Source organism: Oryctolagus cuniculus, chromosome 2 (genome assembly GCF_964237555.1).
Source record: "Oryctolagus cuniculus chromosome 2, mOryCun1.1, whole genome shotgun sequence".
Taxonomy (NCBI): Eukaryota; Metazoa; Chordata; class Mammalia; order Lagomorpha; family Leporidae; genus Oryctolagus; species Oryctolagus cuniculus.
The window spans coordinates 89,253,985-89,277,893 of record NC_091433.1 but is presented as its reverse complement, the minus strand read 5'-3'; the positions used below and the strand labels follow the sequence as shown (position 1 = coordinate 89,277,893).

General features: G+C 36.8%; 1 protein-coding gene across 5 annotated transcripts in view; it reads right to left on the bottom strand.

Moving 5' to 3' along the window:
• The window catches only part of LOC138843046 (disintegrin and metalloproteinase domain-containing protein 32-like), a 498,529-nt gene that overhangs the window by 401,312 nt on the left and 73,308 nt on the right, over window positions 1–23,909 (bottom strand). For all 5 annotated transcript variants that reach the window (XM_070068574.1, XM_070068573.1, XM_070068575.1 and 2 more), the window contains 2 exons: window positions 14,314–14,395; window positions 4,310–4,446 (listed from right to left, as the gene is read on the bottom strand). In XM_070068574.1, the coding sequence (XP_069924675.1) occupies window positions 4,310–4,446; window positions 14,314–14,395 (219 nt within the window). The remainder of the gene's footprint in view (window positions 1–4,309; window positions 4,447–14,313; window positions 14,396–23,909) is intronic.

Below are 23,909 nucleotides of genomic sequence, written 5' to 3'. Positions count from 1 at the left end.
GAAAACTTTCAAGATTTTTCTTATTCACAATAGCTACAAAATATGTAACTATCCTGGGAAAAATGTATCCAAGCAAAAAATCTCTACTGTGAAAACTGGAAAACATTAAAGAAAGAGATAGAAGTAGACAAAAATGGTCTTAGCTATTGTGAATTGAGCTGCAATAAACATTAATGTGCAGACTTCTTTTTTGTTTGCCAATTTAATTTCCTTTGGGTAAATTCCAAGGAGTGGGATGGCTGGGTTGAATGGTAGGGTTATATTCAGGTTTCTGAGGAATCTCCAGACTGACTTCCATAGTGGCTTAACCAGTTTGCATTCCCACCAACAGTGGGTTAGTGTCCCTTTTTCCCCACATCCTCGCCAGCATCTGTTGTTGGTAGATTTCTGAATGCGAGCCATTCTAACTGGGGTGAGGTGAAACCTCATTGTGGTTTGTATTTGCATTTCCCTGATTGCTAGTGATCTTGAACATTTTTTCATGTGCCTGCTGGCCACTTGTATTTCCTCTTTTGAAAAATGTCCATTGAGGTCCTTGGCCCATCTCTTAAGTGGGTTGTTTGTTTTCATTTTGTGGAGTTTCTTGATTTCTTTGTAGATTCTGGTTATCAACACTTTATCAGTTGCATAGTTTGCAAATATATTTTCCCATTCTGTCGGTTTTCTCTTAACTGTCCTGTTTCTTTTGCAGTACAGAAACTTCTCACCTTGATGCAATCCCAATAGTTGATTTTGGCTTTGACTGCCTGTGCTTCTGGGGTGTTTTCCAAGAAGTCATTGCCGGTACCTATATCTTGCAGGGTTTTTCCAATGCTCGCTAATAATTTGATGGTGTCAGGTCGTAGATTTAAGTCACAATAGCCAAGACCTGGAACCAACCCAAATGCCCAACAACAGTAGACTGGATAAAGAAATTTTGGGACATGTACTCTATAGAATACTATACAGCAGTCAAAAACAACGAAACCCAGTCATTTGCAACAAGATGGAGGAATTTGGAAAACATCATGCTGAGTGAATTAAGCCAGTCCCAAAGGGACAAATATATGTTCTTCCTGATTGGCGACAACTAACTGAGCATCAAACGGGAAACTTGTTGAAGTGAAATGGACACTATGAGAAACAGTGATTTGATCAGCTCTTGTCCTGACGGTTGATGTACAATGTAATACTTTATCCATTTTAGTATTTTTTTTTGTTCTAGTACCATTGGTTGAACTCTGTAACCAACACAATTATTCTTAGGTGTTTAAATTTTAACTGAAAAGTGATCCCTGTTAGGAATTTGGAAAACATTATGCTGAGTGAAATAAGCCAATCCCAAAGGGACAAATACCACTTGTTCTCCTTGATAGGTGACAACTAACTGAGCACCAAAAAGGAAACCTGTTAAAGTGAAATGAACAGTAGGAGAAACGGTGACTTGATCAGCCCTCACCCTGACTGTTGATGAGAAGCTTAATATGTAATCCCTCTTAGTATTTTTTTGTTTGTTCTACTTAATACTTTTGGTTGAATACTGTAATCAATACACAATTCTTCTTAAGTGCTGAAACTTAACTGAAAAGTGATCGCTGTTAAATGTAAGAGTGGGAATAAGAGAGGGAAGAGATGTACAATTTGGGACATGCTCAAGCTGACTTACCTCAAACGGTAGAGTTAGAAACATACCAGGGATTCCAATTCAATCCCATCGAGGTGGCATGTACCAATGCCATCTCACTAGTCCCAGTGATCAATTTCTGTTCACAATTAATCGTAATGATAGGACTAAGGACCAAAGGGATCACATAAACAAGAATAGTGTCTGCAAATACTAGCTGATAGAATAAAAAAGGGAGAGAAGGATCCAACATGGGAAGTGAGATACACAGCAGACCCATAGAATGGCAAATGTCCTAACAGCACTCTGGCCTCATAATCAGCCCTTAAGGCATGCGGATCCGGCTGAAAAGCCCATGAGAGTATTTCAGGCATGGAAAGCCAAGACACTCTGGGGGGAAAAAAAAAACCTAAATGAAAGATCTCCACGAGTGAGATCCCAGTGGAAAGAATGGGTCATCAAAGAAGGAGGTACCTTTCTCTGAAGGGAGGAGAGAACTTCCACTTTGACCATGGCCTTGTCTAAATATGATCAGAGTCAGTGAACTCAGGGGGCTTCCATAGCCTTGGCAGCTCATGACAAGAGCCTAGGGTGATTACTGATGCCATAAACAAGAGTGTCAATTTGTAAAGTCAACAACAGGAGTCACTGTGCACTTACTCCTCATGTAGGATCTTTGTCCTTAGTGTGCTGTACATTGAGATTTAATGCTATAACTAGTACTCAAACAGTATTTTTTACTTTATGTTTCTATGTGAGAGCAAACTGTTGAAATCTTTCCTTAATGTATGCTAAACTGATCTTCTGTATATAGAGAGAATCAAAAATGAATCTTGATGTGAATGGAAGGGGAGAGGGAGTGGGAAAGGGGAGGGTTGAGGGTTGGAGGGACGTTATGGGGGAGAAGCCATTGTAATCCATAAGCTGTACTTAGGAAATTTATATTCATTAAATAAAAGTTAAAAAAAAAAGAAGAAAAAAAAAGTAGACACAAAATTGAAAAAATCTTCCGTGTTCATGGATTGGAAGAATTAACATCATTAAATTTAGCCCATACTACCCAATCAAAAGCAACTTACAGACTCGGTGCAATCCCAATCACAATAGTAATTTTTTATATTTTTGAGATTATTATAAATATTATAAAGAGTCATAATTTTTATAACTATATGAGGGTTTCTTCAAAAATTTCATCAAAATGGGTTTACCAAAAAGTTTATTTTGTTTGAAATATATGCATGTCTTTTTCTTTATATACATTTCTCATGAACTTTCTGAAGAATTCTCATATGCATGAATTTAAATTTTGCACAAAAAGTAAATTTACCTTGTAATTTCATGTTCCACAAAATTTTTACATACACTTGTGTTTGTGTGTACAAGTGTGTATATGAGTGTGTACTTTTCCATTTATGTATCTATATGGAAAGTATATATTCATTATATAACCATCTATGGGTATGTGTGTCTGATCATTCTTATTAATGCAAATTTTGATGTAATTATATGTGTACATATTCATATGTATGTTTGAATTTGTTCTATTTTTAGAACATGAGCGTGAACACATTCAGTGGTGTTTACATGTTACTATGAAAAGATCCTGCTTTAAGAATTAATGCATTATTCTCACTTTCAGCTTTTAACAGTTCTTCAGTAATGAATAGGTAATAACTATCAAAGGACATATTCAATAAGAGAAAAAAACAAAGAATACTAACGGAACCTGTGGTAGCTCTTGTGTGATAACTTACATTGAGTGAGGACATTGGTAAGTTTACAAATCACACACATATAGAACTATACAGTTTCTTATTTTTTTCTTTTTATTCTTACATAACCTTCAGAAGAGTATAGAAACTATTATTTCCAATGAAAAATAAGTAATCTAAGCAAAGTAAGTAATTTGTCCAAAGCAACACAAATACTATATATCTGACACTGGTCTGCAACTAGAGTTTCTCTTCTTTGAGGGTTTTCAGGTTTTTCCACAACATTAAAATACTCTAAAGCAACAGAAAAAATTGTCTGAATTAAAGATAACTTGTGGTGCTGGCACTGTGGTATAGCCAGTAAAGCTGCCACCTGCAGTGCCAGCATCCCATATGGGTGCCGGTTCAAGTCCCAGCTGCTCCACTTCCAATCCAGCTCTCTGCTATGGCCTGGGAAAGCAGTAGAGGATGGCCCAAGTTATTAGGCCCCTGCACCCACATGGGAGACCAGGAAGAGGCTCCTGGCTCCTGGCTTTGAATCAGCACAGTTCTAGCCATTGCAGCCATCTGGGGAGCGAACTAGTGGATGGAAGAACTCTCTCTCTCTGTCTCTCCTTCCCTCTCTGTGTAACTCTGACTTTCAAATAAATAAATAAATCTTTACAAAAGATAACTTGTTATGCCCTCCTGACATATTTTTAAATATCTTTATTCAGTGCTTTCACCAACTATACATCGTAAGGAAAATGTCCATGAAACATATACTGAACATTTGATTTGATCTCCTTGAGTGTCTTTAGTGGTACACTTTGCTCCATACACTTAACATTGTAACTTACGTGTCTAGGTTTTCTCATTAATTGTTCCATTTACAGTTAGCTTATGCTACAAGTGAATACTGAGTTTTTTCACTGCAAATATCTAAAACAAAATAAACATGACAAATAAATAAATACTTTAAAAACTTACTAAAAGTATGTACTAAAAAACTTACGTAGCTCTTGGATTCATTATACAGATGGCTTCTGAGCAGTGACATTTCTTTGGATCATCATATGATATCCCCAGACTGAGTGCCAGCATCTGGGAGACAACAACTGAAAACGCCTCCAAAGTCATCTCCTTGGGATACTATAACAACAGCAAAGAAGATTCGGATGAAGGCAATTAATTAAGTTGTAGTAAAAATATTTTTTCTAATTCTGAACATTTTTGCTTTTTAACAAACATTTAAGATGGAGATAAATGCTCCTTGGATGCTTAAGATGCTGATTCTCCCCTTACAAAATTTCACTAAGATATAAGCATATTGAGATTAAACCATGTTTTGTCATAATTTCAAAAAAGAACATCTAGCAAATTTAAGGGAGCTGCCATAACTACAAAAGAGCATTATTTGATTAAGAAAAATTTCAATAGCCTTTTGGTTATATGGACTATAGTTTTCAATTTACCAAATTTATTACAATAACTCTGAAATTCATTTAGAATAATTCATGTACTCTCCTCCCAGCTGATTAAGCAGCTACATAATAGAATAATCAAGTTTAAGTGCATTGTTGCTTCCTACTGGGACCCTCATTTTTGCAATGCCTTGTATTAGGAGAAGCCAGGGAGAACAGACCATAGGCATCCTTCACGGATTACATTTCTCATGGGTGCACAAGTAACTTCCTTTTCAAGGAGAAAATCAGCCAACACAGATTAAGGTGGAGGCCAAATTCTCAGGAACATATTTGCCATGTTACAAGTAATCAGTAACAAAGATTTGAGAGTCAATTGTCTTCTTATGACAGCCCTAACACACACATATACACAAACACACATACACAACGAAAAACAGGGTGAGAAAGCTGTTAGTGAGCAAGTGAAAATGCAAACAGGTAATCAGAATGTCTCTACAGCAGCACTGAAGTAACTCATCTTCTGTTGTTGTGGATTGACTTAGCTGAAGACCTTGCCTGATCAAAAAAATTTAGTAGGAAAAGCAACAGAATCTAAAACTTGGGATGGGAACAATTGAAGGAACATGAACAAACCTATGTGTAATTGTCCTTGGCAGGGGAGGAAGCTCTGAGTAATGTAAGAATTTCTGTGTTAAAAGTAACTAATTTTGTTTTTCTGTTCAAAGATCCAATTCTTTACTTCATGGATTCTTTGTTTTATTGCATTAGATTCTATTTCGTCTGTTTCTACTCTATATTTATTATTTCTTTCCTTTTATTAACTTTGAGTTTGATTTGTTTTTGTTTCTCTACTCGTTCAGATGCATTGTTAGGTTATTTATTTACTACATACTTAGTGCTGCTTTTACTGTACTCGGTAAGGTTTGGTATTTTGTGTTTGCATTTTCATTAGCTTCAAGGATTTTTAGATCTTTCCTTTTAGTTTCTTCAAAAGATCCCTTTTCTATTCATGATGATATTGTACAATTTTCATGTATTTATATAACTTCCAAATTTTCTTTCACTGTTTTCTGTTAGTTTTAAAAGATTTATTTATCCATTTATTTGAAAGCAGAGTTACAGATAGAGGGAGAGACAGCGGGAGAGAGGGATCTTCCATCCACTGATAAATCCTACAAATGGCAACAAGAGCTAAAGTTCAGCCATGCTGAAGCCAGAAGTTAGTAACTCTATTCTGGTCACGTGGGTGGCAGAGGTCCAAGTGCTTGGGTGTCTTCTGCTGCCTTCTCAGCCAAATTGGCTGCGGGCTAGATCAGACTAGAGCAGCTGGATTTGGAACCAGTGATCATACAGTATTCTGGCACTACCAAGTAGCAGTATAACCCCTTGTGTCACAATACCAACTCTTCTTCTGTTGTTCACTTGCAGCTTAATTCCATTGAGGTCAAGATTAATACATGATATAATTTCCATTTCTTAACATGTAAAGACTTGTTTTGTGGCTTAATGTGTGCTCTGTCCCAGAGAATGTTCCATAAGATAAAGCTTTACCAAAATAAGAAAAAAAGAGAGGCTTCAAATGAGTAAAAGCAGAGATTTAAAAAAGGATTTTTTTACAACTGATACTATAGAAATATGAAGGAGCTTTGTTGGATATTATAAGTAACTCTATGCCACAAAACTAGAAAAAAATGCATAAAACCAAATTATCAAAATTGAATCAAGAGGACATTTAAGAAACCTGAGTAGATCAATAACAAGTAAGCAGACTGAAATTGTGCTAAGAAATCTCTCACAAAGAGGTTAGGATTAGATAGATTAATGACTGAATTCTACTAAGTTTTTAAGAAATAACTAGCATCAATTATTCTCAAACTATGCCATTAAAAATTGAAAAGAGAGAATTCCTCCAAATTGATTCTTTGAGGCCAACATTACTCTGATATCAAATCAAAGACATGACAAGAAAACCTACTATAGATCAGTATCCATGGTGAATTAAGTAGAAAAACTCTCAATAAAATAAAATACTAGAAAATTGAATCTAACCACATATCAAAAAGATCATATATCATGATCACGGGGATGCAAGGTTGGCTCAACATATGCAAATCAATATGCTTACTATCTCCCATCAACAGAAAGGATAAAATCATATGATCTTTTCAATAGATGGAGGAAAACATTCAATAACATTTAAGATTCATTTATGATTAAAAAAGAAAACTATATATAAGAGGTATACAGCTCAATATAGTAAAGTCTACACATGGGGAAAAAATCAACATTTTAAGGAATGCAGAAAAATGAAAACATTTCCTGGAAGATCTGGCACCAGACCAATATTCTACTCTGTTAGGAGCAGAGATTAAATAGCCTTACCATAATATTAACAAGAAATAAGCAAGAGCTACACTGATCGCAAGAGCTCTGCATGGACTTCACAAGAATGATGCATGGCCTGCACTGCCCCTCCTTGGGACTTCATCGGCTCTACCCTAACTGCCAAGAGTGTATACAGACCATAGATTGAAGAGGCCTGGTGACTCTCTGAGAGTGGCAGAGTAGAAGCTCTGGCATGACCCACTACCTGAGAACTCTCTGCTGTAAGAGAGTTCTCCCAGCCAGCCCTGAACTAGCTGGGCCCTGAGGCTCTGCTCACATAGGGAGTCCAGACTCTGTCTGTTTGAAACAGACTCCATTTTCCACAGGCTGAGAGCCTATTTGCCCTTGGAGACCTGCCCTTCCCAGGTCAGAGGCCCCATCCCTGTGTGCTCTGTGCAAATCTGCCTTCAATGACTAAGAAATATTGTGAGGAGCACCAGAGGTACTCTGGGAACTCTGGGTGGTTGGTTTACCCAGTGTGTTGTACTATGCAAATCAAAATATGTGACTTCCTTACTGCATAATAAAAGCCTTATTAATGCACTTACTATGTTCATGACACACTCTCACCGCTCTTAGTCAATATATTTTGGAAAGTTTTAGCTAGTGCCCCTTGATAAGTGAATCAAGTGAAATGTATATAGATTAGAAAGAACAGAGTGAAATTATCCCTGTATTATAGAAGATATAATTCTATATATAAAGAGAGAAACTTAAAGAATACACCAAGAGACTATCGGTACTTACAAGTGAACTCAGTAAAGTCACAGAATATAAAAATCAACGCGCAATAAATAACACTGCTACATACCAAAATGCAGTCACTGAGAAATAGTAAAGCAATCTGATTCAGAGTTGCTAAAAAATACCTTAGAATAACTCTATCCAAGAATGTAAAAGGTGTTTACCATGAAAATTAAAGAACACTTACACAAAATGAAGATAAAAAGTTAAATGAACTCCTATGATCATGGATTAGAAGAATTAATATTATTAAGATGTCCATGTTACTCAAAATAATTTCCACATTCAATACAAAACAATGGGTGACTCACTATAAAGTCTATTTTCTAATCCAAACATCATAAATTTACAGATTCACAGAAACAGGTCTGGAAAGAACCAAAAATCTATGCAAGCAGGTGTCTTAGATTCCCATGGTATTAATGTTTCCTTAGTTGTCCAACTCAGTTACTCATAATGACAGTGAATAAACTTTAATTGTTTGAAGAGTAGGGTAAAATTGAGCCTGGTTTGGTTGATTAAGCAAGTTATGTTAGCAGCAGTAGAAGTGGGCATCTAAACCTAATTCAAAAACAAAGTAGGCATATTCCTATAGTACTTCTTGTAATTCATGGTGCTCAAAAAAAGAGATGGCCTAAAGTATGACTGATTCATGGGTTCCTAATAATGGGTTGAATCAGAATTTTGAAATGAATCATAAAATTGAAAACAAGACTTGTTGATGAGAAGGAAACCTAAGGTAAACATGAAAATGGAGTTCTGTGAATGAAGACAGACTGGAAAAAAAACCCTCAAATTCCAAAAACATTTCAACTATAGAGAAGATGCTTGAAAATCAGGCTGACAGAATTTGTTCACTGGATGTCAGCTACACTTGTCTTTTCCAGCCACTTCAGAGATTTCTCAGAAGTCCATTGTACAAGTAAGCCATAGCTGCACAGATATGAGGATTTGCATGAACTCAATATCTTCAACTGATGAAAGCTTATTTGACTTACTGTACACCCTACTCTCCATCAGTAGAGGCTAATGATGAGCCCTCATTTTAGCACTATGCTATATTGATTGGATTAGTCAACCAATAGAAAATAGGTGTATTGCACTGAACAACACACCCATCAAAGGAGCAATGATTTGTCCTCATATACACCAGATATGAAATTGTTTGCTTGTTCATGCTACTTATCCCTTCAACACATTCCTGTACTTACAGAATATATTCTATATCACCATAGTGTATCACTTATGATCAGGATGATATTCTATGGCACAGTACTTACAGAATATTCTAAGATTTACTTATCATATGGTGCATAACCCAGATGCTTCTGGCACACAGAATGGTATAACAGCTGCCTAAAGAGAATTGTGGCACCACCTATGAGACAGCAACTTGAAGAGTGGAAAAGATGACATTAATTATTTTTTTCTTTTCTTTTCTTTTTTTTTTTTTTTTGATAGGCAGAGTTAGACTGTGAGAGAGAAAGACAGAGAGAAAGGTCTTCCTTCCATTGGTTCACCCCCAAAATGGCCGGTACAGCCGGCATGCTGTGCCAATCCGAAGCCAGGAGCGAGGTGCTTCCTCCTGGTCTCCCATGCAGGTGCAGGGCCCAGGCACTTGGGCCATCCTCTAGTGCCTTCCTGGGCCACAGCAGAGAGCTGGACTGGAAGAGAAGCAACCAGGACAGAACCGGTGCCCCAACCGGGATGAGAACCTGGAGTACCGGCGCCACAGGTGGAGGATAAGCCTAGTGAGCCGTGGTGCTGGCCGGCATTAATTATTTTTAATATATCCTGAAGCAGCAACCAAAACTTGGCACCATCTCCCCAACAGATATTAGGCTTTAAGTCTGAGAATACAACAGGTAGTGACTCAATAACCAACTGAAAGAAATTTCATTTTCTGTTTCGTTGATCTTGAGTTCAGAGCAACTGAGTAGTTGTATCTATGTAAATAATGCTTTCACAAGGAACATCATTATAGTCCCATTACATGTCACAGTTTCCCATAGCCATTGTTACGCTCTTAATGAGCAGACAAGCTGGGATGGATGAGGGTCACTGCATGGGATAACATATTGAGTTGCTAGGAAATTTGTTGCTACAGAGTAGGTTCAAAGAAAAAATGCTGGCCAATACAAACTCATGGCAACCCAACAAAGACAAGACTACCAAAGAGTCATATCCTGCATGAATGAGGTAAGGAACAACAAGCAAATAACTTCACCAAGCTTAGGTGCATAGAATGAGGAGTATACAATATGGGTGCTCAAAAGAGGCAGTTAAGTTGTTCACAACCACAGATGAATGCAGGGATTATACCAGTTATATTTTATATTACTTCCTTTTCCTTTCATCCCCTAGTATCTTATAAAATAATACTGTGTATTTATATTAACCCATAGACAAAGTACAAAAGTCCTATAGAATAATAAATTTAATCAAATTTGATGACGAATATAAGACATGTACAACTATGATACACCTACAGATATTTCAAAGATACAACCAAAGTTCAAATAAAGTATAATTAAAATATAATTTTATTTTGGTGCAAAAACTTTTGAAATCCATATATAAAAGTTCATGAAAAGTGGCCAGCACTGAAGCTACTTCACCGGCAAAGACCACAGAAAATGGGCCAAGTACTTGGAAACATGCCACCCATATACAAGGCTCAGATCAAGGTCCAGGATCCTGGCTTGGGCCTGGCCGAGGCCTGGAAGTGGCAACCATTTGGAGAGTGAATCAGCAAATGGAGGATACCTTTTCTGTCTCTCCCTCTCTCTGTAACATTGATTTTAAAATAAATAAGTAAATAAAACTTTTTTTTTTTTTTTTTGACAGGCAGAGTGGACCGTGAAAGAGACAGAGAGAAAGGTCTTCCTTTGCCATTGGTTCACCCTCCAATGGCCGCCGGGGCCGGCGTGCTGCGGCCGGTGCACTGCGCTGATCCAAAAGCAGGAGCCAGGTGCTTCTCCTGGTCTCCCATGGGGTGCAGGGCCCAAGCATTTGGGCCATCCTCCACTGCACTCCCTGGCCACAGCAGAGGGCTGGCCCGGAAGAGGGGCAACCGGGACAGAATCCAGCACCCCGACGAGGACTAGAACCCGGTGTGCCGGCACCGCAAGGTGGAGGATTAGCCTAGTGAGCCACGGGGCCAGCCTAAAAAAAGCTTTTTTAAAAAGAATTTATTTAGGCCGGCGCCGCGGCTCAGTAGGCTAATCCTCCGCCTTGCGGCGCCGGCACACCGGGTTCTAATCCCGGTCGGGGCGCCGGATTCTGTCCTGGTTGCCCCTCTTCCAGGCCAGCTCCCTGCTGTGGCCAGGGAGTGTAGTGGAGGATGGCTCAAGTCCCTGGGCCCTGCACCCCATGGGAGACCAGGATAAGTACCTGGCTCCTGCCATTGGATCGGCGCGGTGCGCTGGTTGCAGCGCGCCTGCCGTGGTGGCCATTGGAGGGTGAACCAACGGCAAAAGGAAGACCTTTCTCTCTGTCTCTCTCTCTCACTGTCCACTCCTGCCTGTCAAAAAAATTTAAAAAAAGAATTTATTTAAAGTTATGAAGAAGTTGCATTAAAAATATGTAACATTATGGACTTAAAACTGTATATATTACGATACATGAAAGTTGTTCCCTTCTTATAAATAAAAAAAGCAAAAAAAAAAAAGACAAAAGGAAGTACAGTGCAAGAAAATAAAAATCTGAACAAATATTAAGGGAAAAAACCATAGTCCAGCAGGAAAATAGGAATAAGCTCTATACAATAATCAAAAGAAAAAAATAAATTTATAATTTAATTATAATTTCCCAAGTTTTCTGAAATAGTGTACACACCAAAAGGGGAAAAAAAGTAACACAGTGAAGGCATCTGCACTGTGCCTTTTCCCAAAGACTACATTTAAATGTTTCATCCTGTGCACATAGAACATATCCTGTATCCTAAACTTATTCCATCTCCCAAAACACTGCTTTGCAGACTCCAGACAAAAAGCGGTGAAACATTTTACAAGTCCCAGTTACTGTTTAACATGGATATTGTCATTGGCAGACATGGAAGCTCTTGAACCCAATTATTATTAAAGATTTGTTTATTTATTTGAAAGTCAGAGTTACACAGAGAGAGGAGAGGCAGAGAGAGAGAGAGGGCTTCCATATGCTGGTTCACTCCCCAGGTGGTTGCAAAGGCCACAGCTGGGCCGATCCAAAGCCAGGAGCCAGGAGCCTCCTCTGAGTCTTTCCACACGGGTGCAGGGGCCCAGGGACTCGGGCCATCTTCTACTGTCTTCCCAGGCATAGCAGAGAGCTGGGCTGGGAGTGGAACAGCTGGGGCTCAAACCGGCACCCATATAAGATGACGGCACTGCAGGTGGCAGCTTTATCCACTGTGCCACAGGGCCAGCCCAAAACCCAAATTTAAACATGACAAAGAAGTCATAACATTGGATAGGAGTGCACACTACAGTTTTTTTTTTTTTTTATTCCATCTGCAAACATTGAATCAAAGTTGAGGGAAGCAAGTTTTACTGATTTGTCCATAGAACACTTCCCACCATAAAAAATAAAATATGTTATTTTAAAAAAGAAAAAAAAAACATATGCATGGATTTCAAAATAGAAAATAATACATATACAGGGCAGGCGCTGTGGCATAGCAAGTAAAGCTGCATCCCATACGGGCACCAATTTAAGTCCTGGCTGCTCCACTTCTGATCCAGCTCTCTGCTATGGCCTGGGAAAGCAGAAGATGCTCCAAGTCCTTGGGACCCTGCATCCACATGGGGGACCCAGAGGTATTTCCTGGCTCCTGGTTTCAGATCTACCTAGCTCGATCCATTGAAGTCATTTAGGGAGGAAGCCAGTAGATAGAAGACCTCTCTCTCTCTCTCTCTCTCTCTCTCTCTCTCTCTCAGTCTCTGCCTCTCTGTAACTTTACCTTTAAAATAATAAATAAATCTTTAAAAATAATAAAGAGAAAAAGAAAATAATACACATGCAATAATGTAACAATTACACATAGGTAATATTACCGGTATGGTTGAAAATTTATAAATCAAAATAGGGGTTGAAAAAAGTGCATATGTATTTTTACATAAATAAATTAAATACAGAGAACTTTAAATGTATATACTTAAATCTTAAATAGGACTACCTGAAAGGGATAAAGGAAGAGCTTGACAATCAGTTCTTGCTTTGTATGTCTATCACATAAAATTATAGCATGCCCATGCATTAATTTTGTAATAAAAAGTTAAGTATTAGAAATAAGAAATGTGTTGCAAAATCTCATTTTGCAGAAACATGAATTTATTTAAAGACAGCATCACAGTAATAGATTTTTAAAAAGACACAAAGTGGAAGATATGAAGTACTTCAAAAAGTTAGTGGAAATGGAATTAAAGATAAGTTTATTTTATTGGAAGAAAATTAAAAAGCTATGCAAAAGATTTCTGTAAAAATTTCATGGAAAACATACAACAAAAAAACCTTATGGGGCCAGCACTGTGTCATAGAAGTTGAGGCCATCGCCTGCAGTGCCGGCATCCCATGTGGGCACTGATTCAATTCCTCGCTGCTCTACTTCCAATCCAGCTCTCTGCTGTGCCCTGGGAAAGCAGTGGAAGTTGGCTCAGGTCCTTGGCCCCTGCACCCATATGGGAGACTCGGAAAATGCTCCCAGCTCTTGGCTTTGGATCAGCCCAGCTGTGGCAGTTGCAGCCACCTGGGGAGTGAACCAGCAGATGGAAGACCTCTCTCTCTCTCTCTCTCTCTCTCTCTCTCTCTGCCTCTCTGTAATTCTGTGTTTCAAATAAATGAATAAATCTTTAAAAAACAAACAAACAAAAAACCTTGGCAAAGATTTGAAATGTTTTTCACCAAAAATTCCTCTCTTAATTCCACCTTCCCATAAAATTTTGATGTGCACACATATATCATTCAAAATTTTAGTAGTGATTATCCCCACTGCGGTGGTAGTATGCTAGATTACATGAACTTTCTTATCTGCTTCAATATGCACTTAACACATTTCATATAACTACTGTAAATTACTTTGTAATTTAAAACATGTGCTAGTTAAATTTGTTTTATTAGCATTTGCAGGATGGAAGAATGGCTCATACAGTTACATTACCTTTCAATTATTTTATTTTAAGACATTTATAAGAAATATAAACATTTGATATACACATAAAAGTTTTTATATACTATATTTCAGATGTTGGAAACTCCTTAAAAGATGTTTATTGCAGTTTTTTGTTTACTTAGATTCATTTTGAAGCTATTGTATCTGTAAGAGTATTTCCCCAATTTTTTGTCTGTAAGTAAAAATCTGGAGCTACAGAAATTTCCATGTGCTATTCCACATAGTCAAGAATATATGTGTATTTATTTTATTAGTGTATTTTTATTCCCACTTTAAATTCCAATTACAGTTATTAATAAAAATTAAGTGATTACATACCACTGCCACTCCTGCAGAATAATGAGGAGCACATATCTTTCCAGAAAACACTGCACCCACATAATCTGGATAATCCCTGTAACTAAATAAATAAATAAAATTAATCACTGTAATGAACAATTTAAATTTGAAAATTTCTGATGAACTAAATATGTAGTTCATAAAACCCTAATCGGATGTAAGTTGAAGTACAATCATTCCACATGCCCTTCCAAAGTATGATGATATTATTTAAAAATTGCTTTAAATATATTTTATTTTCTAAGACATGCAAGAAATACAAGATTTTGATGTCTTTACTGCATTCATCACATTTGGTTATGGTTACCAAAGCCTTTGATCCAAAAAATTTTATTGAATAACAACAAAATATTTTTATTTATGAACCAAAAATTGTGACTCCCACACAGAACAACTAAACAGTTTTTCATAGGAGTAATTTAATGTATCACAACTAAATAGTATCATTTCATGTCTGAGTATGAATCTAAGCTCCCTCTCATATGATACTGTTCCCAAAACTTTACATGAATTAGTCCATTTAATTGTCATAGCAACCAGTGATATTGATATTTTTATTCCCATTAAAGAAATAAAACATCAGATGGGCAGGATATGTAAATCTCTCAAGGCAGAACAATTAAGGAGATGTACTGAAGGACTTGCACTTGAGCATTCTGAATACAGATCCATACTCTCAAGCTTGTACAAAGCATAAATGATATACACATGTGCACACACACACACAAACACACACACAGACATCTTTGGAACCCTCCACCCAAACATTCCAGAAAATATGTAAAGAATTTGCTCATGAATTCTTCAAAAAGGTTACAGAATAATTAACTCCAATATTTTTCAAACCATTCTAAAACACTGAATAGGATGGAACTCTCCCAAAATCTTTATAAGGCTCACATCACTCTGATACCAAAATGGAACAGAGACACAAAGCAAAAACAAAACTACAGATTTATAAACTTGATAGGCAGATACAAAGATTCTCGACAAAATATTAACAAACCAACTCTAAAACCACATCAAAAAGATCATTTTTAATGAACAAGTGGAATTTGTCCTGTTCAACACTCAGAATTCAATAAAAAACACAAATCACATTAACAGAATGAAAAGCAAAAACCATAGATCACTGCAATATATACAGAGAAAGAGTTTCCTAAGATTTAACATCCCTTGATGATAAAAACCTGCAACAAGTTAGGTATAGAAGGAACATACCTCAAAATTATACAGGCTATATATAACAAGACAAAATCCAAATAATTGAATGGGGTGAAGTTGTAAACATTTCCCGTGAGATATGGAACAAAACAAGATAAGCACTTTTGCCACTTACTCAATATGAGACAGAACATGAATTTGTATATTGAAAAACCTATATATATACATATATGTGTGTGTGTATATATATATATATATATATATACACCACAAAAACCTGTTAAAAATTGTAAGCAAATTCAATACAGTTGCAGGTTACAAAACAAATATACAAAATTGCAGCATTGTGTATGCTGTTAACTCACTGAAAGAGAAAATAAGAAATCCCATTCAAAGTAGCCAACAACAGAAATAAAATACTTAAGAATAACTTTAACAAAAGAAGTGAAAGATCTCTACAGTGAAAATTACAAAGCTTTGAAGAAGGCCGGCGCCGAGGCTCAATAGGCTAATCCTCCACCTTACGGCACCGGTCCTGGTCGGGGCACCGAATTCTGTCCCAGTTGCCCCTCTTGTAGGCCAGCTCTCTGCTGTGGCCCGGGAGTGCAGTGGAGGATGGCCCAAGTGCTTGGGCCCTGCACCCCATGGGAGACCAGGAGAAGCACCTGGCTCCTGCCTTCAGATCAGCGCAGTGCACCGGCCACAGCGCACCAGCCGCGGCGGCCATTGGAGGGTGAACCAACAGCAAAAGGAAGACCTTTCTCTCTGTCTCTCTCTCTCACTGTCCACTCTGCCTGTCAAAAAAAAAAAAAAAAAAGCTTTGAAGAAACAAACTGACAAAGATACAAAAAAATGGAGGGACATTTCTCATGAATTGAAAGAAATAATATCATCAAAATTTCTATATATTACTTAAGAATATTTTGATGATATTAATTCTTCTAATTCACAAACCAAAGTGTTTTTTTTCATTTTTGTATGTCTTTTTCTATTTCTTTCCTTAATGTTTTGTAATTTTCATTGTACAGATCTTTCATATCATTGGTTAAATTTATCCCAAGCTATTTAATTTTTTGTAGCTATAGTGAAGGATACTGATCTTACAATTTCTTTCTCAGCTATGGCAGTATTTTGTATACAAATGCTATTGTTTTTTGTGCACTGATTTTATAATCTGCAATACTGTCAAACTGTCTTATGATTTCCAATTGTCTCCTAGCGGAGTCTTTTGGTTCCCCTATGTATAAGATCATGTCATATACAAACAGGCATAATTTGACTTCCTCCTTTCCAAAGTAATCTATAGGTTCAATGCAATCGCTATCAAAATAACATTGATATGCTTTATATAATGAGAAAAGAAATCCTAAATTTTATATGCAACCACCAAAGATCAGAATAGCCAAATCAGTCCTGAACAAAAAACAATCAAACTGGAGGCATTACAATTCCTGCCTTCAAAGTATTCTACAAAGCTCTAGTGATAAAACAGCCTTGTACATACATAATAACCAACATATGAATCAATGGACAGATTAGAAGGTCCAGAAATTAATCCATGAACATATACCCAACTGATTTTTGACAATAGTATTCAGGAAATACATTAAAGTAAGGACAAACTTCAATAAACTGTTCTGGAAAAACTGGATATACATTTAGAAGAATGAAAGTAGACCACTACCATTCATCATATATAAAAATCAACTTGATATAGAACAAAGACCTAAATTTAAGACCTGAAGACTATGGCTGCTGGAAGCAAATTGAGGGAACCTGTCCAAGGCACTGGAGACAAAGGATTAATACCTAGAATATATCAGAGACTCAAAAAAAACTCAACAACAAAACAACCCCCAAGAAATGGGAAAAAAGGACTTAAGAAATGGGAAAAGGACTTCAGCAGACAGTTTTCAAAAGAAGGGAAAAGAAGTACAACAAATATATGAACAAATGTTCAACATCACCAGCCACCAGGGATATTGCAAATGAAAATCACAATAAAATAACACAACACTCCTGCCAAATGGAAAAATCCAAAAGAGAGTAACAAATGCAGGCAAGGATGTAGAGAAAGGGAACAACTTATATATTGTTGTTGGGAATGTAAAGCAGTGCATTCCCTGTGGAAAACTATATGGAGATTTCACAAAAAGAATAGAAATGTAATCCAGCTATCCCACTCCTGTGTCTATACCCAAAAACATGAACACATTGAATCAAACAGATACCTGCACCACAATGTTTATATCAACCAAACTATGGAATAGCGAAAATATGGAATCAACCAAGGGTCTGTGATCTGGTTAATAAAGAACATAATAAAAATAATTATACATACATATATGATGGGATATTACTCAGCTACAAAAACAATGAAATTCTACCATTTGCTTCAAAATGGATGCAACTGGAAGACATTATGTTGAGTGAAATAAGCTGGACACAGAAAGACAAATACCACGTGTTTTCCTTTATATTTGGGAGCTAAAATTTAAAAAGACAAAAACCCTCAAAAACAAAAAAGTAATGCCTGTGTACCAATACTGCTTTACATATAATTTTGTCAAACTTTGTTTTATCTTTGTCAAGCCAATGGTTAAAAATGTTATGCTATCACATTTTAATGATCTGTTAGTTCATATAACCATTTGATTATTGTTTGTAGCCCTGTGTACACTTAACTAGGGATTTTTTTTCTTGTTTATCTCTTTATTTAGTGGAGTATTAAGCCCTTGACTATTATGGTAATTAAAAATGTTATCTCGGGACATGTATTGTGGAGTAGTGGGTAAACCTGAGATCTATGACGCTGGCATCCCATATGGCCACTGGTTCGAGTGGTAGCTGCTCCACTTCCAATCCAGATCCCCGCTAATGGCTTCCACAAATCAACAGAAGATGACCCAGGTATCTGAGCACCTGCCATCCACATAAGAGACCCGGAGGAAGCTCCAGGCTCTTGGCTTTGCCCTGAATCAGCTCTGACCATTGCAGTGAATTGGAGAGTAAATCACAAGATAGAAGACCTCTCTGTGTGTAATTACGCCTTTCAAATAAAGAAATAATTTTAAAAACTTGTTGAAGTGAAATGTACACTATGAGAAACAGTGATTTGATCAGCTCTTGTCCTGACGGTTGATGTACAATGTAATACTTTATCCATTTTAGTATTTTTTTTTTGTTCTAGTACCATTGGTTGAACTCTGTAACCAACACAATTATTCTTAGGTGTTTAAATTTTAACTGAAAAGTGATCCCTGTTAGGAATTTGGAAAACATTATGCTGAGTGAAATAAGCCAATCCCACAGGGACAAATACCACTTGTTCTCCTTGATAGGTGACAACTAACTGAGCACCAAAAAGGAAACCTGTTAAAGTGAAATGAACAGTAGGAGAAACGGTGACTTGATCAGCCCTCACCCTGACTGTTGATGAGCAGCTTAATGTTATCTCTCTTAGTATTTTTTTTTGTTTGTTCTACTTAATACTTTTGGTTGAATACTGTAATCAATACACAATTCTTCTTAAGTGCTGAAACTTAACTGAAAAGTGATCGCAGTTAAATATAAGAGTGGGAATAAGAGAGGGAAGACATGTGCAATTCGGGACATGCTCAAGCTGACTTACCTCAAACGGTAGAGTTAGAAACAGACCAGGGGATTCCAATTCAATCCCATCAAGGTGGCATGTACCAATGCCATCTCACTAGTCCCAGTGATCAATTTCTGTTCACAATTGATCATAATGATAGGACTAAGAGCCAAAGGGATCACATAAACAAGAATAGTGTCTGCAAATACTAGCTGATAGAATAAAAAAGGGAGAGAACGATCCAACATGGGAAGTGAGATACACAGCAGACCCATAGAATGGCAAATGTCCTAACAGCACTCTGGCCTCATAATCAGCCCTTAAGGCATGCGGATCCGGCTGAAATGCCCATGAGAGTGTTTCAGGCATGGAAAGCCAAGACACTCTGGGGGGGGGGAACCTAAATGAAAGATCTCCACGAGTGAGATCCCAGTGGAAAGAACGGGTCATCAAAGAAGGAGGTACCTTTCTCTGAAGGGAGGAGAGAACTTCCACTTTGACCATGGCCTTGTCTAAATATGATCAGAGTCAGTGAACTCAGGGGGCTTCCATAGCCTTTGCACCTCATGACAAGAGCCTAGGGTGATTACTGATGCCATAAACAAGAGTGTCAATTTGTTAAGTCAACAACAGGAGTCCTGTGCACTTACTCCTCATTAGGATCTTTGTCCTTAGTGTTCTGTACATTGAGATTTAATGCTATAACTAGTACTCAAACAGTATTTTTCACTTTATGTTCTGTGTGGGAGCAAACTGTTGAAATCTTTACTTAATGTATGCTAAACTGATCTTATGTATATAGAGAGAATCGAAAATGAATCTTGATGTGAATGGAAGGGGAGAGTGAGTGGATAAGGGGAGGGTTGCGGGTTGGATGGACGTTGGGGGGGGAAGCCATTGTAATCAATATTCTGTACTTTGGAAATTTATATTCATTAAATACAAGTTAAAAAAACACTGTTATCTGAAAAAGAAATGAAATGGCACACACTGCCATTTCGTACCTAAGCATCATTTCCATGTTCCAAGAATCTGAGGGTCATGGTTTCTCAGTTAAGCAATGCAATATTAAAAGAATAATGAAGGTGTGGACATTTGGCCTAGCCATTAATCACGCTCATCAGGACATGCACATCCCAAATTGAAGTGACTGGGTTTGACATCCAGTTCCAGCTCCTGCTAAGGAGGACCCTGGAAGGCAGTATCAACGGATCAAGTTGGTGGATTCTTGCTACCCATGGGGGAAATCTGAATTGTATTCTCAGCTATTACCTTTGGTCTCTTGACTATTGTAGGCAATGAATGAAACAATGGAAGGAAAGTATGCCTGTCTGCATGTCTCTTTCTCTTTGAATCTCAAATAAATAAACTGCATCTCAGGGGAAGAAACTTTAAAGTAGAATCCAAGAGGATTAAATTAAAATATATTGTTGATGTGATGCAAATACAAAAAACGGTAAGTGAAGGGCATCCTGAAAACCCTTTCAAAGGTGTGTTTTGTTTCAGAAGACATGGAAAATAATTGTGGGTTGAGAATTGAAGTTGTCCATTTTCTGATTATGTTTTGGAGTTAGTGTTCCTAAATGCAGGTATAGTAGGTAGTTTGACAATGGCTCTTGACGATGTTTTTTATAAATAAAATAAAAACAATATGCGAAACACATTACTTTTTTCATAAAGATTTTCTCATCAATTGTTAGAATGACAGGTATTCTGAAAGCAGTACCACCCACAGAAATATAAACACTTATAATCTAGTGTGTTTCATTTTGTCATGTGGCTTATTTTATTTTTTAAGAAAGTAAAAATTTATTATTTTATAAAAATAGTTAAGGAGTCTATTGTACCACATATTTACAAAAGTTAATAAGAATATACTATATCCTTAAAATTTCCTAAGAGAATATATTCCTTAAAATTTCCTAAGAGAATATATTTTAAGGATTTTCCGAACAAAATAATATGTAGAATAGAGCATATTACTTAGTTCTATTTAGTAATTACCCTATATATTTATTTCATTTTGAAATCTTAGACATGACAAAGACGTGAAATACTTATTTGTCAGCTGAATACTCTTACTTTTTTCTTTTAAAGATTTTTATTTGAAAGTCAGAGTTTACACAGAGAAAGAACGAGAGGCAGAGAGAGAGCGAGAGAGGTCTTCCATTCACTGGTTCACTCCCCAAGATGGCCACAAAAGCCAGAGTTGCGCTGATATGAAGCCAGGAGCCTCCTCTTGTCTCCCACACGGGTACAGGGGCCCAAGGACTTGGGCCATTGTCTAATGCTTTCCCAGGCCATAGCAAAAAGCTAGATCAAAAGTGGAGCAGCCAGGACAACCGGGACTCAAACAGGTGCCCGTATGGGATGCCACCACTCTAAGCGGCAGCTTTACCCACTATACCACAGCGCCAGCCCCTTTACTTTGAAAATTTTATTTAAGGTATACAAATTTTATGTATTTCACGTGTACAGATTTAAGAACACAGTGATATTTCACACCATATCCTCCCTCCTGCTCACAATCCCAAGCTTTGTCCTCCTTCCTTTCCTAATCCCTCTCAAGTTTTATAATAATCTACTTTGTTTACTTTATATTCATAACATTAGCCCTACACTAAGTTTAGAATTCAACAAATAGTAAGAAAAAAAAAAAAAACTCTGGTCAGGGCTGTAAACAATTATAAAGCTCAAAATGTCAATTTTACTCGTATACATTACATTCCTATACATTACACTCCTATACATTACACTACACATGTACACTCCTATACATTACATAACTCTATTGGTTACCACAGTTCAGGGTAACTAAACTGGTAAAACACGGTATTTCTCTTTTGGGGACTGCCTTATTTCACTAGGTATAATGGTTTCCAGTTGCATCTATTCTGTTCCAAAAGACAGATTTAATTCTTTTTATATGCCTGAGTAGTATTCCACAGTGTATATATATCATAATTTCTTTATCCAGCACTAAGTTAATGGACATCTGGGTTGATTCCATATTTTAGATATTGTGAATTGAGTTGAAATAAAATGGGAGATACAGACAACTCTTTCATATGTTGATTTTGATCCACTTGGGTAAATTCCCAGGAGTGGGATTGCTGGGTCATGTGCAATTTTCAGGTTTCTGGGGTGTCTTCATACTGTATTTGACAATGGCTGTACTACTTCACCTTCCCACCAACAGTGGCTAAAGGTACCTTTTTCCTTGCATCCTCATCAGCATTTACTGTTTGTTGATTTCTGTATGTGAGCCATTCTAACTGAGGTGAGTTGAATCCTCATTGTGGTTTTCATTTGAATTTCTCTAATGGCTAGTGCCCAGGAACATTCATTCATGTGTTTGTTGATCACTTGAATTTCCTCTTTTGAAAAAATTATGCCTGTTCAAATAATTTACCAATTTCTTAACTGGACAGTTGTTGAATTACTTGAGCTACTTATAGTTCCTGAATATCAATTATATATATTTCATATTTTGCAAATATTTTCTCTCATTTTGTTGGTTCCACATTCACTTTGCTCAAATTTTTTTCAATGTGGAAGCTTCTCTGCTTGAATTAAATTCCACTTTTCTAATTGTCTTTGATTGCCTATGGTTCTGGGGTCATTTCAAGGAACTCTTTGCCTACGCCAGTCTGTTACAAAGGTTCCCCAATGTTTTCCTCAAGTAGCTTGATGTATTAGGTTGTAGGTTTAGATCCTGGATCCATTTTGAGTTGATTTTTGTATAAAGTGTAAGGTTAGGGCTTGTTTCACACTTCCGCACATGGAGATCCAATTTTCCTAGCACCATTTGTTGGAGAGACTGCCCTTTCTCCAATGATTGATTTTAGCTCCTTTGTCTAAGATTTGTTGGCTGCAGATACATGCATTGATTTCTGGAATTCCTCTTCTTTTCCATTGCTCTATGTATCTATTTTTTGTGCTAGCACCAGGCTGTTTTGAATATAACTGCCCTATAGTATGTCCTGAAATATGTTATTGTGCTGCCTATAGCTTTGTAATTGTTGTATAAGATTGCTTTAGGTATTCAGGGTCTCCTGTGTTTCCATATAATTTTTTTTTTTTTTTTAGATTTGGGAAGAATGTCATTGCAATAGAATTGGATCTGTAAATTACCTTTGGTAATATGGATGTTTTGATTATATTAATTCTCCTCATCCAAAACATAGAAGATTTTTCTATTTTTGGTGTCTTCTATTTATTTCTTTAACGTTCTTAACTTTCATTGTAGACATCTTCCACCTCCTTAAAAGTATTCCAGGGGATCTAGTTATTTCTGTAGCTATTGTCAATGGGATTGGTTTTAGAAGTTCTTCTTCAGCCATGGAATTGTCAGGGTATATAGAGGCTACTTATTTATAGTGTTAACTTTATATCCTGCAACTTAATTAAACTCTTCCATGACTCTCAGTGGAGTCTTTTGGTTCCATTATATATAAAACATGTTGTCTGAAATCGAAATTATTTGACTTCATCTTTTCCAATTTGTATTCTTTAAAAAAACATTTTTAATTTTTATTTAATAAATATAAATCTCCAAAGTACAGTTTTTGGATTACAGTGGCATCCACCACCACATAACCTTACTCACACCCTCAACCCTCCCATCTCCCACACCCTCTCCCATTCCATTCACATCAAAATTCATTTTCAATAAGTTTATATACAGAAGATAAATTTAGTATATATGAAGTAAAGATTTCAACAGCTTGCACCCACACAGAAAAACAAAGTGAACAATACTGTTTAAGTACTATTTATAGCATTAATTCACATTGAAAAACACATTAAGGACAGA